The sequence below is a fragment of the Podarcis raffonei genome, chromosome 3 (assembly GCF_027172205.1).
Source record: "Podarcis raffonei isolate rPodRaf1 chromosome 3, rPodRaf1.pri, whole genome shotgun sequence".
NCBI classification, from domain to species: domain Eukaryota; kingdom Metazoa; phylum Chordata; class Lepidosauria; order Squamata; family Lacertidae; genus Podarcis; species Podarcis raffonei.
Window position 1 is genome coordinate 86,631,938 of NC_070604.1, and position 17,261 is coordinate 86,649,198.

Consider the following 17,261-nt stretch of genomic DNA (forward strand, 5'->3'; position numbering starts at 1 on the left):
ATTTGAAGCCTGTTTGTGATACTGCTCACGAACAAGCTAACGTAATAACAGCGGCTGCAGCGGCTGTCTCTGGCATCGATTGATCTCGTCTGTTACAGCAGTGAGCGGGGGATGTTTCCTGTTAAAGTGGCCATCTTTGTGAGGGGCAGATGAAGCCGCTCGTAGTTATTTATTTATTTTTTTAAAGGAAAGGGGAAAAAAAAGAAAAGAGCTAGGACAGGCGGAGCCGATCAGTTCCTTCCGAACCAAGCGATTGCTTCTGCCTGCAGCTCGCGCGGGCCGCGGAAGATGGCGGAGTGCGTTGGCGGGGACAGCAGGGTTTCTCGCCCCTCAGGGGGGCCGGGTCAAACTTGGTGCCTCAAGCGAGTGGGGATGAGCGAAGAGTGGCTGCTGCTGGAGGACGGCAGCGAGGTGAGAGAGAGCGCGGTGAGAGCTGCCCCCCCTTCCTCGAGCGCCGGGGCTTTGAGGGGCGGCGGCGAAGTGAGGGACCGTGTTGGGAAGGGAAAGAGAAAGGAAAGCTGCGCCTCCTGTTGCTCGCATTTGGAACTGCGCCCTCCTTTGCCTCGGAGGGGAGCGCGCGAATTGCCCTCCTCAGCTGAGGGGTCCGGGTCGGGGCTGTGGGATCAATAAAGCAGCTGGGAGGCGGATATTAAGTTTCTCATTTGCCTCTTGTACCGTATCACTATCAGCCCATTAACTGAAGCTTCTTCTTGCTCTTTCCCCACCCCATGGTTCCCCATAGCCTCGGTCTGAGCAGAATTGTTGTTTAGTCGTGTCCGACTCTTCGTGACCCCATGGACCAGAGCACGCCAGGCACTCCTGTCTTCCACTGCCTCCCGCAGTTTGGTCAAACTCATGCTGGTAGCGTCGAGAACAATGTCCAGCCACCTCGTCTTCTGTCGTTCCCATCTCCCTGTGCCCTCCCATCTTCCCCAACATCAGGGTCTTTTCCAGGGAGTCTTCTCTTCTCATGAGGTGGCCAAAGTATTGGAGCCTCAGCTTCACGATCTGTCCTTCCAGTGAGCACTCAGGGCTGATTTCCTTCAGAATGGATAGGTTTGATCTTCTTGCAGTCCATGGGACTCTCAAGAGTCTCCTCCAGCACCATAATTCAAAAGCATCAATTCTTCGGCAATCAGCCTTCTTTATGGTCCAGAGCAGAATTAGGTCAGCCCTAAAGGGCCAAAATTTAGAGCTGGGGCTGAATGGGTCATCTTCTGCTTTTAAAGTGCTTGTCCCACTTTTCAGTTTAAACTTTTAGGGTAACATTCAGTACAACAATAAAGCCAATTAATACAATAAAAAAGCAGTGAACTGCCAAAATAAAACAGCAAATAAAGCAAAGCCCTCAACAGTCAGCCTAGTGGGCCAAAATGTGGTTTGTTGCCCTACCCTGTAATTTCCATCCAGTATTGTTATTATTTATTAAATTTTTATACCTTCCTTCATCCAGGGTGGTTTACAATATAAAAACACAGAAGTGCATAACGGTAACAAACACACGCACACCCAGTTTAAAAGGTCATACAGTACATTGTTTAACTGGCCAAAGGCTTGGGAGAAGAGTGTTTTTGCCTGACACCTAAAAATATGCAATGAAGGTGCCAGACGAGCCGCCCTAGCGGGGGCATTCCACAAACAGGAAGCCACCACAGAAAAGACCCATTCTTGTGTTACCACCCTCATATGATTGTGGGGTCCGGGTCAGTTCATATGTGTGCCCAAACATTGCTTCATTTCCTTCTAGAATCTAGATTAAAGTGATGTAAGCGTTTACAGGATCACCTGTAACAGGACCACCTTAAGCATCTTCACTCTGAGCTATATCTTAGTTAAATGGTACTTGCTCTCCTGAATGTGCTTAAGATTGTAGCCACAGAGGTGTCCATGCTGGCACATCTTCATCATAAAAGATTTGACCTTCAGTTGTACTTCTATAAGGCAGTTTAAAAGAAAGTTTTGCCTGCCTAACTTAACACTTGCCCATCTGTTGAAATCTAGTGAACATCTTTGCTGGTTATGACAAAGTAGTTAGCATAATCTAAAGCCAGCCTGCAAGCCTTTGACACCAAGCGAAATGCAGTTCACTGTTCATAAATGAACAGCAGCCTGCATCAGCAGCAAAATAAGCCTTCTGATTTTGTTATCAGTATGGAATTGCAAAAGCAAAGGTGTTCTCAAGCTCATGGATACATTTTGACTTTGAGTCTCAGGCTCCGTAGGCCTGATTAAAATGTTGACCATAATTCTGGGAACAAATGCTGTGGAAGGTTTCAAGCTTTTATTAAAATTTATATCCTCCTTAGTGGCTCACAGTGCATAAAAATAAACAACAAGAACCAATACAAGGTACTATAATGAAAGATATGACAGATCTTCAAAGGATTGTTGTTCATGTGCAGTTATTTTGGTAGAAAAGTGTGATGACCTTACAAGTGACAGGATGGAGAAAATTTGTGATTTGTCAGCTGTGTCTGTTACTTGGAGGCTCTGTACTTATGAACATGATAATCTCTGAAGCCATATGGTGAGATTGAACTGTGACAAGAGCCAGAAGGCAGGACAGAGTCTCCAAGAATCCCTGCTCATATAGAAGCCGTACAGCTTGAAAATATATTGAGAAGCTTTCCCCCCCTTTTAAGTCCCTGGAGGTGCTTTGAAAGCCATGCATCAACTGCAGAGCTTTGGGGTGAAGGAGAAATGAAGCATTTAATGTAACCTGAAAGGGGCTCATCTACAATACTGTATATATTGACATCATAGTCCAGATTGTTAAGTATCACGTTAATGTAATTTGAAGTTTGATCTTCATAAAAAAAATGAATAAATGTCCAGTTGCTTACTACAAGCCTAAAGCTGAATTAAATGGGATTTTGAAGAGTTTATAATTGCAGTGGCATTCTCAGCTGTTATTGGCTGCTCAGACTTGTTTGTTAGGCTACTTTGGATTTCCTGCTAGAGTAAATAGCTCTTTTTACAAATAAACAAATACTCATTTGTGGAGAGCTAATGAACAACAACAACAACAACAACAACAATAGTTCACAGGTTTTAAAAATGTGTTGACTGGGATAACATGTTTAGGTCTAATTAATGAAGAGGTTAATGCTGTAGAGTAAACTTACCTGCCAGGCTTAGCTAGCTTAGCTCTCACCTTAAGGGGAAGGCAATCAGGCCTATTGTTGTACCTCAGTCTACTAGAGAAGCTCAGTGTGTGAAGACATTTTGAACTGCTTGCTGCAGCTCAGACCGCAAGGCTTTTACAAGCCATTATTGTGTTACTATACCAATAATTTAGGAATTTTCACCAAGTTTTACCACCTGTGCAACTTTTTCTGAATGCTGTATGGAAAAGTACATGAATCTGAGCTTTGAAGAGTTTGTAAGTAAACCATTTTTAACTTCCCGAATGTGTGGTCATTTTCAATGTTAGAGGAAGAGGAGAACTTTGGGAAGAACTTAGAAGGGCAGATTTTAAAGGTGTAACAGCATATATTTCCATGCTATACTTTGCTGCATATTTTGTGATTTTAAATTTATGCTGGGGTTCTCTCACTAAGGAGTACTTGCCCCAAACTTGCATTTTGGCATCCAGGAAATCATCTTTTTATATGCCTGTATTTCATTGCAACCAACATTGACATATCAAACAATCTTGGCACTGCAAGTAAAATAATGGAATACTTGTATGGTGGCTTAATGTATTCCCTTGAATTACTGTAAGAAACTAATGAGGTACCCATTTCACAGCATTGAAATCCAGAATAGATATGTTGGAGATATTGGTAAAGGAGATTATTAATTGCTTGCTTGCTTGTTTGTTTGTTTAGGTAAGTATAGGTCGAGGAACTGGTGCTACTTACCAACTGATGTCAAAATCCTGTCCTTTGATGATCTCCCGGAACCACTGTGTTTTCCAGCAAAATACTGATGGGCAGTGGACAGTGATTGATAACAAGGTACAGAAAGTTACTAAAAATGAATTGACTTGAAAGATGCTGAATGTGGAATCCAGTTTGAAATTGTGATCAGGAAAGCTGGAGTGCCAGGCAAACCACATGAAAAGCTAATTTTGTATGCAGTTTGTGGAACAGTTTATGGCTGTGATAATGTATACCTGATTCTGTAAACTTTCTTTGTGAGAATTACCTCAATAATACCCTCTGGATACGAATTTAATTTGTTCCAGGGGTCTGTGTGCACCCCGAAAAAAAGGAACTAGAGGTCCCACTTCTGTGCATGCACACGTGCCAAACCTAGAAGTATACACTTCTGGGTTTGCTGCATTCGTAACCTGAAAGTTATGTAACCAGAGTGGTACATAACTGGAGGGTCCACTGTATAGGATTATTCTCTTATATTTAGTACTTGGAATTTATCATCTAGACTAGAGAAATGATGAAGTAGCTATAATGAGTGGTATCCTAAGATTATGTGAGGGCAAGGTTTCTCTGTCCAATTTTGTGCAGTTTCTTCCTTCCACTGTCACCCCTTCCCACCAGTGAAACCAGCCACATTGTTGTTCAGGAAGGCCTACAGACATGGAAAGGTTTTTTGAGGGAGCTGCCATGGTAGTGGGGGCTGGTTGCCTGGGAAGCCTGTGGCACACAAAATAGTAGTACTTGTAATAATAATAATAATAATAATAATAATAATAATAATAATAAAAATAAAAAACAGCAATCCTACAGCAGCACACATAGGATTTTAAAACAATATATAAAATATACAGTATATACATGAGAAACATGTAGTACTTATAACCTTAACCAGTAAAACAAGTAAAAAATAAGCCACAAGCTCTGGCATTAATATTCTTCAAAAAACCTGAACAAACAGTCAAACTCCTAAAGTGAAATGGAAGTTCCGAATTCCGTAGCTGGGATGCCATCACCAATAAGGTTCTGCAGTTACTGTATACTGAATTTCAGATGATTGTGGCACTTAATACTTAAAAGTACTACAGAAGTGTTAAAACATGCATTATCTACTTGTAATCCTTATAGCGGGTAAGCCAGTGTTCTCTTTTTTGCAGATGGGGGTGGGTGGTAATGCTGAGAGAGAGTTTGAAAACGTGGCTTGCATTAGCCCACCTATTGAGTTTATGGCAGCCTTTTCTTTCAAGGAGCATTTGAGAGTTACCCCTTTTCATCCACATAGCAGCCCCGTGGGGTTGGCTAGGGGCAGCTGTGAGTGGCCATGCATTTGAACCCAGTAATCCCTGGTTGCAAACCCAGCACTCTTGCCCATTTTACCACACTGTGTCTCACATTTTGCTTTGGATGCTGTTTTGTCTTGTTGTATGTGCTGTCCTTTTAAAGATAAAGCAAATATCCTTTCGATTATTTCCCCCCCCACACACTTTTTTTGGAAGAGTTTTGTGTAAAGCAGGGGTGGTGAACCTGCAGTCCTCCAGATGTTGCTGGTCTACACCTCTAATCATTCCTGACTATGGGCAGTGCTTGCTGGGGCTGATGAGAGTTGGAGTCAACATCTGGAGGGGCACAGGTTCGTGACCCCAGCTTAAAGTGTGGAGATCCCAAAGATTTTGGTTAGTTCAGCTGATGAAGGGAGACTTGCCACACTTCCAACATATAAATCATGTCTTGAGTGTCATGTGTACCAGGGGCTGTTGTTTTTAAATCTTGATTTATCTTCTCAGGGAGTTGTAATAAATTTCTTTGGGCTATAGTACCACTTACCTGGGAGTAAGTCTAGGACTAACTTCTGATTAGATGTGCATAGGATTGCACTGCTAGTTTTCTGGACAAATCACTTAATCAGCATGGATACATAAAATACAAAATCTGCTCTTGGCTCAGATGTTTCCTGTTGGAGTGGGAAATACTGCTTGTGTCTCATGCTAATTCTACTCTAGTGCTGGATCGCTGTTTTTTGTTTGTTTGCAGTATTATTTGAGGAGTGCCAGGTTTTCCTTGCTGACTTGTTTTTCTGGTATGTTTGTTTTATTTTTTGATGTGCAGAAAAACAAGCACCTTTCCTAGCTCTCTCTTACTATTTTTTATCTTTCCCAGAGTCTAAATGGTGTCTGGCTAAATTGTGAACGCATTGATCCATCACGGCCCTATCTTTTACACGAAGGCGACTATATCCAATTAGGAGTTCCTTTTAAAAACAGAGAAACAGCTGAGTATGAATATACACTAATAAGGGAAGACTGGAAGAAAGTCAGTCCATTTCTGGCGCTGAAAAATGACCAGCTGACAGAGAAAACGAAAGACATGAGGGCTAAGCGTAAAATTAGCTTGGAGGAATCTGAGGCATCTGGAGCGGAAGGGCCTTCCAATTCCAGAACCAAAAGAGACAGGGTGTCTTTAGAAAATGACTCTTTGGGGAAATGTGAGGGAGGCAGGACAGAACTGTCCAGACAAACAACAGAAAACATGGAAACAGTGTTGGTTTCTCCAAGGCCTAGTAAAAAGGAGAAGAAGAAAAACCACTGTAGCACCATTCCGCCTGAGCATGGTTTAGCTCTTCTTTCTAAGGACCATAAAGCCCCAAATTTGGCACAGTCTTGGAATGGTTTGGAACAAATAATGAAAACTCTAGCAGATATGACAAAGCTAAAAGCCAAGATGCAGGAGAAACAGACAGCTGTCCTGAATGTGAGGCAAATGAACAAGTGTGCTCCTGTAGAGATCCAGGTTTTGGAGCAGGAATTGCAGGAACTGAGGGAGCAGTTATGCACTGAGCAGGAGCAGCAACAGCAGCAAGTGGAGCAGTTGCAGAAGACCGTCAGTGAAGAATTGGAGGTAGGTGCAGCTGTGATACTTCACCCACCCACACTCATGTACCATTTGAAAACTTGCAAGCGTTGAAGTTGTGCCTAAGCAAGAATGATTGGATGGGGGAAAGGTTAGCATTTTTAGCATTGCCATAGTCTCCCAAACCACCACACCTTCATTTTCAGCACTGAGGTTTCTTAGTCGTCCATTTAGTGTGCCTAATGAGCTATTTTCAACAGTGTTGCCAGCTTGTTTGAAACTATAGTTTAGCTGCTTAAAAATCCCAGCTTGTTTAGTTATTAGCACAGGGTAGATTAATTATGACATTTCTCCTACGACAAGGAAAAAGCACGTGCAACATCATGTACAAAGTGTATTGCAGTAACTTATTTCAGTGTTCATACACTGATTAGGCTGCCCAGTCATGTACCATACCTTATTTAATACAAAAATTATCACATGTATAAAAATATAATATAAATAGTATAAAAATACTATGCAACACTTGGAGTCAACACTTGGTCCTGTTTCACTGTAGAATTTGTATTTTTCAAAGTAAGCGCAGCATTTTAATTGTAGTTGTTTTACGATGAGATTGGCAAAGATAGGATTGTTTGCTCCCTGTCCTAATTTCCTTGAATTTCTTGTGTTGCAAAAAGCCCATTGAGACACATGAGTTGCATTTCTGCAGATGGTGCATCTTTTGGTGAGACTAGGCAAGATAGCAAGATCAGCAACAATGGACATGTTGCTCTCAGGATACTTGATGTGTTTTTATCATGGCTGCATCTACTGGCTTGTGAGCCACAGCTTACTGTATTTGAATGATGGACACCAGAAGATCAGAACTGAAGTGCAAGGCCTCTCTCTCCTAGAGCTATAGGTTCAATAAAAAGATGTGAAGTGAATGGATTGTTGTTGTCTGATGGGCACAGTAGTTAGCAGAATATTGCTTCACTTCCTTACTAGTTGCACAGTCACTTCAGTAGAGATTACAGTACTGTTCTTTGCTTTGACCCTATACTAGTTCTTCCATCAGCAACTCCATGTGAAATTCCTGCTGATGAAGTAGTAGCGCTAAGGAAAGTGTCTAGCAGTAAATGAACAATGGAAATACACTGTGTTTAATTATCTTTGTCCCTGTTTGATTCCTCATGGCCCCTGCTAGAGAAGGGATAAGAAGAATAGGATGGGTGGCAAAACAGAACTTCCCCTTCTGTCTGTGAAAGAAAGCCAACGAGTTTTATCACAACAATGTATAACACGGCTTCATTTGGTAGTTGGTAACCACAGCGTAGGCGGTGCACACATCACTCCTTCTCTGGCTCTTGTGTGCTCCCACTGCTGGTGTTTGAACCTGAGTACACATGAAGTTAGTCACAGTCCATAGGTATCCTGGAGTTTTGTTTGATGTTCTTCTAAACAGCCTCCATTGATTAAAAAATGGAAGCCATGGTGAAGCTGAGGTCTGTAGCTCTTAGGCAGCTCTCAGCGACAGCTTCAGTGAATTGGAGTTCAGTGTGGGTAAGCAAATCAGGTAATGGGCATCAGATGACGACATCCCCGCTCCTTCTCTGGCATGAACAGCAACCTAAAAAAGCAACCTGAAACACTGCCGGGGAAAAACCCTCAATATATTTCAAGGCACCAATGTGCATATAGCCTGAGTGTGCAATTAAATTGCTAAATCATGGTTAATGCCCTAGCTATTATAACCATGGTGTTATCCCAGCTCTTTATTTCATAGTTCAATAAACACATTCCCCATACTTAATTTCCTCTTAATATATTATAATTCTAACTCACTATGATCATATTATAATTTTGTGGTTTTTGAAAAATAAAGCAGTAAGCTTCACCAATACCAGTTGTTCACTGATTTGTCTTTTAAAATCTGTTTTACTTTGATTACCTTTTTTCATGTTTTCACACATATGATTCCAGCTCTTTATAGGTTTATATTTCTATATGAACATATAACAAATTGTTTGCTTATTAAAGGAAGCTGTCTTTTAAATAATTTAATAAACATATGATGGGATCTCTAAGTGTGCTAAATTGAAAAATCTTTTTAATTACCTCTAGGACCATTCTCCAATATTTTACTCACCTCTGCACATTCCCACTAAGTGTGAAAGAAATCTCTTTTCTGTTTTTGACAAAGCCAGCTATTCCTTAGATCTGTGAGCTAAGAGAAACCTACAACTAATAAGGGTTGTCTGCTAAAACGCAGTGATTAATGGCTGCTTCACACGTTACTTCTCAGTGAACCAGCATGTTATTGCTTGTGGCAGATGCTCACAAATGATTATGAATGGATAAGAAACGTGGCTTGCAATCTGTTGTTTTTATTTACTTCAAAATGTTTAATAGCTTTGTTCTATCATATGGTATCATCTGTATTGTATTGTGCTTGTGATGGTAAAACCTCACCATTGATAGTGCATGCATGATGGTAGCTTAGGGGCAGTAGGTTTGCTGTGTGTCCTGTCTGTTCCTCCTAGCAACATTGGTGGGACAATTAAGGGGAGAACCATTACACTGACTCCCTGCCACACCCCCGGAACTTTGTCAGTGGTGCAGGGACAAGTTTGTTCTTGAAGAGGTAGAATTGAACTGGGCAGCTTCTTGGGTTGTGACTGTCACATACATTCTGCCAGGCTGTCTCAGTCCTTTCTGCAATCCTTTCAGATATGGGGACTGCATTCATTCATCCATTTGTTTGTTCTTTCATTCCCCACCTTTTTGCCTGACAGGGACTCAAGGCGGCTTACAGATAAAGTAAGAATAGCAAAAACAGGGAGTTCTAGAGTCTGGGAGCAGCCACTGAGAAGGCCTCTCTGTGTCCCCAAGTCTGCCTATGAGGGTGGCAGGTTTGAGAGAAGTTTCTGCAGCTATTAAGGGCAATGAAGACAGCTAAGCACACAGTACTAGTTGTGTGAGTGTGTGTTAGCAGCGCACACCCCTAACTGTGGCCTAATGTTACACAATTTTTGCTAATTGGGAAGCTCCAATGAGCTTATTAGATCTCACCTTTATCATCGTAACCTGCACTTTAAATATTCAGAAACACTTTCTAAAAATGTTTAAACTCACCTTGTTAATGTCCATAAAGAGCCAGCAAGCAGGACTTTTAAAACTGCTCTTCCAACAATGTAGAGAAGCTATAACATCCACTGCCTGCAAACAGTTACTGTAGGTGACTGCTTCTTCCACCAAGGAGAAAGCCACCAATGATTCACATTCTTTTGATAGCACATATTCTAGCAAGGAGGGAGCAAAGAAGACACTGCTCCGGTTATTTTCCTTCCCTGTTAGAAACATTGGGAGCTACTTTCTGCTGATTTAGACCAATGGTCTATCTGTCTCAGTTTTGTCTACACTGGCTGGCAGAGGCTCACTAGGATTTCATATTAGGTTCTCTCCAACCCCTACCTGGAGATGCCAAGGATTGAACCTGGGGTCTTCTGCACTTAAAGCAGATGCTTTACCACTGAGCTAGGCCCCTTCTCCCTTGCCTATACAACCACAGCAGGCATTACATGATTAGATAGTTTATGCCAAAAGTGTATTGTATAGGGGTATGTGTCTCTGATTAGGAATACTGTAAAAATAATTGAAGATTTCCTTTTCAGGTTTCAGTTTTGTGTAGGCAGCAGCCATTTTATTGTTATTTTCCAACTGCATGGAAGAAAACTTGTTTGACTCCTTTTAGCACATTCTTCCATTAGTTTCTGTTATCCTGCATGTTGTTGTTCTTAGTTCTATATGTCTTTCCTATACTTGACTGACAGGCTCTTATTTATTGTTTAGGGAGCAAAAGAGGAGGAAGGAGAAGGGAGACTGAAGGAACAACTGACCCAGGTTCTAGTGCAGGTAACTTAGCAAAGTGTTAGGTTATTTCCAATGTTTGTATCGCTTGAGGATGTTCAAATGTTACCCCCACTGACGAATTGCCAGGATGCCTAGTTCTGCCTCCTGCAGTGAGACATGCTTGATTGGCTGCAAGTAGCAAAAATAGTGGATGATTAGGAAGAACAGAAAAGACAGTATCAAAACCACAAGCAATCTGTAATGAGGGCTTGTTGAATTTGACGTTTTCTTGGCTTGGTCCCATCATTTTGTAAGTTATTACTGTTCATCCCACTGCTGCAGCACATTCTCTTCCCTTTTGGCACAGCTTCACAAAATGTTACCTGGGCCAGAGGCCCTTTTTCTATCATGAGGATCATTTAGGAAATGAGCGGTAAGCTCTTTGCTAGGAGTAGAAACCTGTTGCTTTCCAAATGTTGTTAGACTCCTCCACCAATCCCAACCAGCATGGTCAGTGGCCAAGGATTGGAGTTGTAGTTCAGCAACATGTGGAGGCCCACAGGTTCCCAAACTGGATGGTTGCTACTTCTGTGACCAAAGGCAGACTTATTTCCAGGTGCCTATAAATGTTCATTCAGCTCCTGATGTTATAGTTATATGTATGAGTACATTCTTAGGGCCAATTCAAGGTGTTGGTACCAGTGAACAAAACCTTGAAGAGCTTAGGACCCAATACTTGAAGGCACACCTTCCCCAGAACCATCCAACCTGAGTTGTAAGGTTTGTGCACGAGACTCTGCTTGTGGTGTCCTCACTAAGAATAGGCTAGGGAGCCACTCCAGATAGAAGGGCCTCTCAGATGTGGCACCCCATCTATGAAACCTGTAGTAGAAAGTTGGCTGTCTCCCATTTTATGGTCATTCAGGTGACAGCTTCCTATTTTTGCAAGTATTCAAAGCAGTGTCGGAGTGGCCTTATCTGGTTAACTGGGTGTGATACACTGCTGTTAATTGTATTTTATGATTAATTTTATTTTAACTTTGTTTAATTTAGTTAATCTAGTTACCTTTGTACGGTTAGCAGTATCCTTACATACCTTTTGCCCATTCATTTTTCTAATCTAAATAAGTTTTAAGTATGTGTATGTTTCACGGATTATGTTTATTTAGAGGAAATGAGTTATATTAATGCAGTGGGTTGACTTATTTTCAGGATGTGAAGTAGAATCTGGCATGCCTAATTGGTATGTTAATGAGAATTTCTGTTTGGTATCTTATTTCTCAGCATCGTGCTTTGATGGAAGAACTGAGCCGTAGCAAGAAGGATTTTGAAGAGATCATTAAAGCCAAGGACAGGGAACTGAAAGAGACTAAGGTATGAACAGAAGAAAAATACACAACAGTCAAAGTTTAGACCTTGCTCCAAAGCCTCCCACTTTGCAGCTTAAGGAAGTTGCTCTCTGCTTTTCCATAGGTTCCCACCACCTTGCTTTTATTTCTACACTGTGGTGAAGTGGAGGGTTTTAGCTGTATATAACTTTAGGGGCATTTTGTTTTGTGCAGCTTTTTAAGTTTAATAAAGTTTTCACCTTTCGGAAAGTATGCCTCAGGTGCCCAATACATTCTCATTCTTCTACCATGGTTTACCTGATGCTTTTGGGTTTGTTTTCTTCTGGGCTACAGGAAGAGAAGGAGAAGGCACGAGCACAAAAGGAAGAGGCCTTGAGCCACATGAATGATGTACTGGAGAATGAGCTGCAGTGTACTATTTGCTCTGAACACTTCATTGAGGTAAGCTTTGAAAGATAAAAACTTTAAGAAGCAGTAGTAAGTGTGCATATCCCCTTTTATTGACACTGAACCCGATTTTTCTTCCTGGGATTTCTGTGGGTTGGATCCAATGATTCTGTGAGCAGAAGTCTGCTCATGAAACTTCCTGCTCATAGAAGGGATATGTGTGTGATTTACACAATTTCCTTTAAGAGAATTAAACATTTGATTTAATGAATAAACATTATACATGCTATACAGACTCCAAAAGATAATACAGATATTAGAGTATCATTTAATGCAACACATTCTATTACAGTGGTACCCTGCTAGACGAATGCCCCGCTAAACGAAAAACGCGCAAGACGAAAGGGCTTTCCGACATTTTTTCTGCTTCGCAAGACGTTTTTTTCTATGGGGCTTACTCGCAAAACGAATTTTTTTCCGTGGTCTCCCTTTTTTTTTGCCTTTTCTGAAAGGCGCTAAGCTCCTTATCTCTAAATTGCCGCTTATCCGCTAAGTGCTAAAAGCCGCTAAGCCGCTTATCAGCTGTTTTACCGCTTATCAGCTGATCGGCTGATAGCGGAGCTCCGCAAGACGAAAATCCCTGCAAGACGAAGGCTCCCGCAGAACGGATTATTTTCGTCTTGCGGGGCACCACTGTATATAAATACATCCTATGCCCTTTTAAAATGTGTTCTTTTGTGGGGGGCTATTGGGTTGTTGTTTTTATTAGGTATTTGTGGTTTTATATCTTGATTTTATTCTGTAAACCGCCCTGAGACCCTTGGGTATAGGGCGGTATATATATTCAATAATAATACAGTAATAATAATAGTAATAATAAAAAAACTAATAATAAACCTTTTCAATAATCCTACAATATCTTACTAAAAGACCATTGGCATCACGATTATTACATTTTATCATACCTTTAAAATATGTTAAATATCAGTCTACTTTTTAAAAATAAGTATACAGATTGGTTCCAAAAATCTCAATTTCAAATAATTGCTTCCAAAAATGTACATGTCTAAGTTCATTTCCTTTATAGCGACAAATAATATGTTATTCCTAGTTTTTATACACACACACACAATATTACTGGTTTCCATTTATTCATTTACTCTTTTATCCTTTTATGTGGATGTTTAATAGAATCATAGTTGGAAGGGACCCTGTGGATCATCTAGTCCAACCCTGTGCGGTGCAGGAATATTCTGCCGTCCCATACAGGGATTGAACCTGCAACCTTGGTGTTATCAGCATCATGTTCTAACCAACCAAGCTATCCAGTTCTGACAGTTCATTTTCTTACATTGTTTTTAGTATTTTGAATTTTATTTTCCATTCTGAGCTGCCATGAAGCTTCTGTAAATAAAGTGGGATAGAAATCCTAATCTAATGTATTATATATAATATGAACTTTTCAGGCTGTCACTCTCAACTGTGCACACAGCTTCTGCTCCTATTGCATCAATGAATGGATGAAGCGTAAGCTGGAGTGTCCAATATGTAGAGGGACGATATTATCCAAGACACGATCGCTAGTTCTGGACAATTGTATTGATAGGATGGTGGAAAACCTGGATGATGAGACGAAGCATCGCCACCTTTCCCTCATCCAAGAGCGAAAAGGTGAGAGGTGGGTCCTCCATTCCTAAGGCATTTGAACATTCCTTGGCACCTGCATAGTGTAGTGTTTAATTAGAAATATATTGATAGCAAACTACAGTCCCAGTGATGTGCCTTGCTTTATTTCTGTTCATGAATAAAGCTTTTTCAGTTTCAGATGCTGTTTTGGAGACAGCATTTCAAAGCTAACAGCAAGGTTGTTGTACACCCACCCACACCTAAAGATACAAAAACTTAGAAAAAATTAGATATTGCAATTTGGGTTAATCTTCTAATTCAGCCACCTTCTTCATTTCATGCTAGCATTGCTTACATTATTTATTATATTTACATTTGATTTTCCGTCATGCAGCTGCTGAGAAGGCACTGACTAGAATCTAGCTTTGCTCCTTTAAATTCCTGGGAGTTCACCTTAGTGAAGACTTCACTTGGAAAAAACAATATCACTCAGGTGGTTAGGAAGGCCCAACAGAGACTCCATTCCTCAGGGTCTTGCGAAAGAACAATGTTAAACAGCAATTTATGATCTCCTTATACCGGTCCACAATAGAAAGTGTCCTCTCATATTGTATAAGAGTGTGGTACGTTGGCTTGACAGCCACGGACAGAAAGTCTTTACAGAGGGTGGTGAACACAGTGCATGATATCATGGGCTGTCCCCTGAGGCAGCTAGATGACATCGCAAGGGATCGTTGCCCTAGGAGAGGAAGAAAAATTCTCAGGGACGATTCACATCCCGGCCAGCACCTCTTTAATCTTCTACCCTTGGGCAGGAGATATATAAGTATAATCAGTCGTACCAACAGGCTAAAAAACAGTTTCTATCTGTGGGCTGTTAGGCTGCTGAACGGAAAATAATATAGTGCAGCAGACTTTCGGGGTTGGTGTGTTGTGCGACAAGCACACAGAGTGCAATGGGATTAAGTGTTTGGGGCGGGGAGGGAGGCTTGGTTAAATTCATTGTACACAGGTTGTACATTGACAATAAAGGTATTATTATTATTATTGTTATTATATAACTTCAGACTTTGCTCTAGGACAGGGGATCCCAAATGGGGTCCGTGGACTACCTGAAAGCTTCATTCAGGTGGTCTGCTGTGAGTCTGTGGATTTGTGGTTGAAGATGGGAGAAAGTACATCCGTTATATGAAATATTTGTATTGATTTTTAATTGTATTTTTATTGCTCCTTTTGCAATAGCACAGCACATTATAATTGCTACAACAGGCAGAAAAGACCATTTCAGGTGGTTTGGGGGTGGGAATTTGGGGACCACCTCCCTAGGACCAACTGATTAACTGTTATGTTGCAAGTGAGGATGGCATGTCTGCTACAAGCAGTCAAGCAGTCTAGAGTTCAGCTTAGAGTCCCAGTGATGGCCAAACTTTGCCCTTCAGCTGTTTTGGGACTACAGTTCCCATCATCCCTGACCACTGGTCTGGTTAGCTAGGGATGATGGGAGTTGTAGTCCCAAAACAGCTGGAGGGCCAAGTTTGGCCATCAGTGGCTTAAGACAGAGACACCTTGCATTGCTCCACCTCTGTATTGATTTTATGTTGAGACATTGTGTCTCCTTTATTTCTCTTTCTTCCTCTTCTCTAACCCTCTCTGTGCTCTTAAGCATTGTCCTTGAGACAGTTGTGTACTTCCTTGAGAGAAGAGTGGGCATTGGTCCAAGGGAAGGGACAGTATTCAGTATGAAAGACCAGAGCTGTGCAGAATATAAAAGTTTTACCCTTGAGTACTGAAAGCAAAGCCCACTCCCCCTTAGTCCTCATTACCCTTTGCCTATACTGTACTTTTAAATGTATTTTTCCTGCACCACTGAAAAACAAATATACTTCCAAACTTAAATCCTTTGGTTGGGTATTCCTGCACTTGCCTCAAATCACTTTTGCTTTTCATTTTTTTATCTGTGTATTTTAATTGCAGGGAAGCAGGTTGTTGTGGAGAACCCAGCGTCAGAAAGTGAGAGCAGTATTCTCAGCACGTCCTCAGACAGCGAGAGCAGTAGCATTACCTCAACATTAGACAGCGAGAGCAGCAGCCTTACATCTGTGCAGTCCATGTCATTAAGCAGCTTTGAAAGTGATGACTATGAGGGAGACTCTGACAGCCACCATGTTATCTGAAATGTCTGCACCGTACCCTTGCAGTTGTTTGGAGCCTGCTCTGGATGCTTTCTGGGAGAACGGATTGGACACTTGGAACATTGAAGAGACTGGAATTTGAATTGTGGATTAAAAGGGCTTGGCAGGGTCCTGTTCTTTTCTTAAGTGAATGTGCGATGTCCTCATCTCTGAAGAGTGCGATTGAAAACTGTTAGGCTCAAACCCATTTTTCATACTAGGTGACTAAACCCGTGTTTCTGTTCTTGCTATGAAAATTCTTGGAGTTGACAATGTACCACCAAACTTAAATTTAACTGCTTCCCTCCTAATAGGTTGGAGAGTGCCAGCTCATCAGCTAAATAACTGCTTAAGTGTAACCTGATGTAGTACATATTTGCTTTTTGTGTCAGAAAGCTGTTTACACATGACTCATGGGTTCATAAAGAGAATAAGGATATTTACAGCTGCATAAGTCTGGAGAAATTGTCACGGTTAAATTTACCCTGCCGTAAGCCCCAAAGAGTTTGATACCAACTCCCCAGAAAAGCATCTTAATCACTTTCTCTCAAGCTCTGTTGCCAAAATTGAGCAGACATAGTCAAAACTGTAGCAGCGCTTTTGCATTTCTCTCTCTGTGTGCATGTGTGTGTGTGTAGAGTGTGGTAGGAGGGCTTTGGCTGAGTGAAGAAGTTGCATTTCTGAATGAGCAGAAGGTGGCACTACATATTTATCAGTATTCACAGAATGTTGCTGGTATAGCCCTATAAGTTTGCAGCAACTCAGGTTCCATTTCAGGGGCTTTGGCTTCAAATTAGCAGGCAAATTGGATTGGCAGCTCTTTCTGTTTTTTGTTTCCTTGATATGTCTTGGGGTGGTTATTTATTTCTTTGTTTAAAAGTTACAATTTATATAAAAGAACAAAAAACCTGTCATTTCTGTTCAAGTTGCTTTCATAAGCCAATATCCTTTCTTCGTGTTTCTGAATGTGTGGTACTCCCCCAGCTCTGTGTGTCTAGCCAATTGAGTATGGCTACCTTATTTTTATTGATTCTAGCTTTAATGCTAATGAAGATCACACTTTTATAACTGGATAAAGACACTTAACATTCCCCGTTGCAAGGAGTTCTGAGCCACCACAGTAGTTTACTATTGTCAATAAATTATTGCAAGTTCATAAATTCCTTATT

The 17,261-nt window shown here is 41.2% G+C and overlaps 1 protein-coding gene across 3 annotated transcripts; it reads left to right on the forward strand.

Moving 5' to 3' along the window:
• The first annotated feature begins 231 nt into the window (after positions 1-231).
• On the forward strand, positions 232-17,006 carry RNF8 (ring finger protein 8). 3 transcript variants are annotated; one of them, XM_053382918.1, is made up of 8 exons: positions 237-411; positions 3,831-3,959; positions 6,036-6,773; positions 10,560-10,622; positions 11,844-11,933; positions 12,242-12,349; positions 13,762-13,973; positions 15,896-16,051. In XM_053382918.1, the coding sequence occupies exons 1-8, from the start codon at positions 289-291 to the stop codon at positions 15,933-15,935; spliced, it is 1,503 nt and encodes a 500-aa protein (XP_053238893.1). In that variant the 5' UTR covers positions 237-288; the 3' UTR covers positions 15,936-16,051. The 3 variants fall into 3 exon arrangements, with proteins under 3 accessions (XP_053238892.1, XP_053238893.1, XP_053238891.1); XM_053382916.1 differs by having other exon boundaries at positions 240-411; positions 13,762-13,966; positions 15,896-17,006; XM_053382917.1 differs by lacking the exon at positions 3,831-3,959 and having other exon boundaries at positions 232-411; positions 13,762-13,966; positions 15,896-17,006.
• Positions 17,007-17,261: the final 255 nt, after the last annotated feature.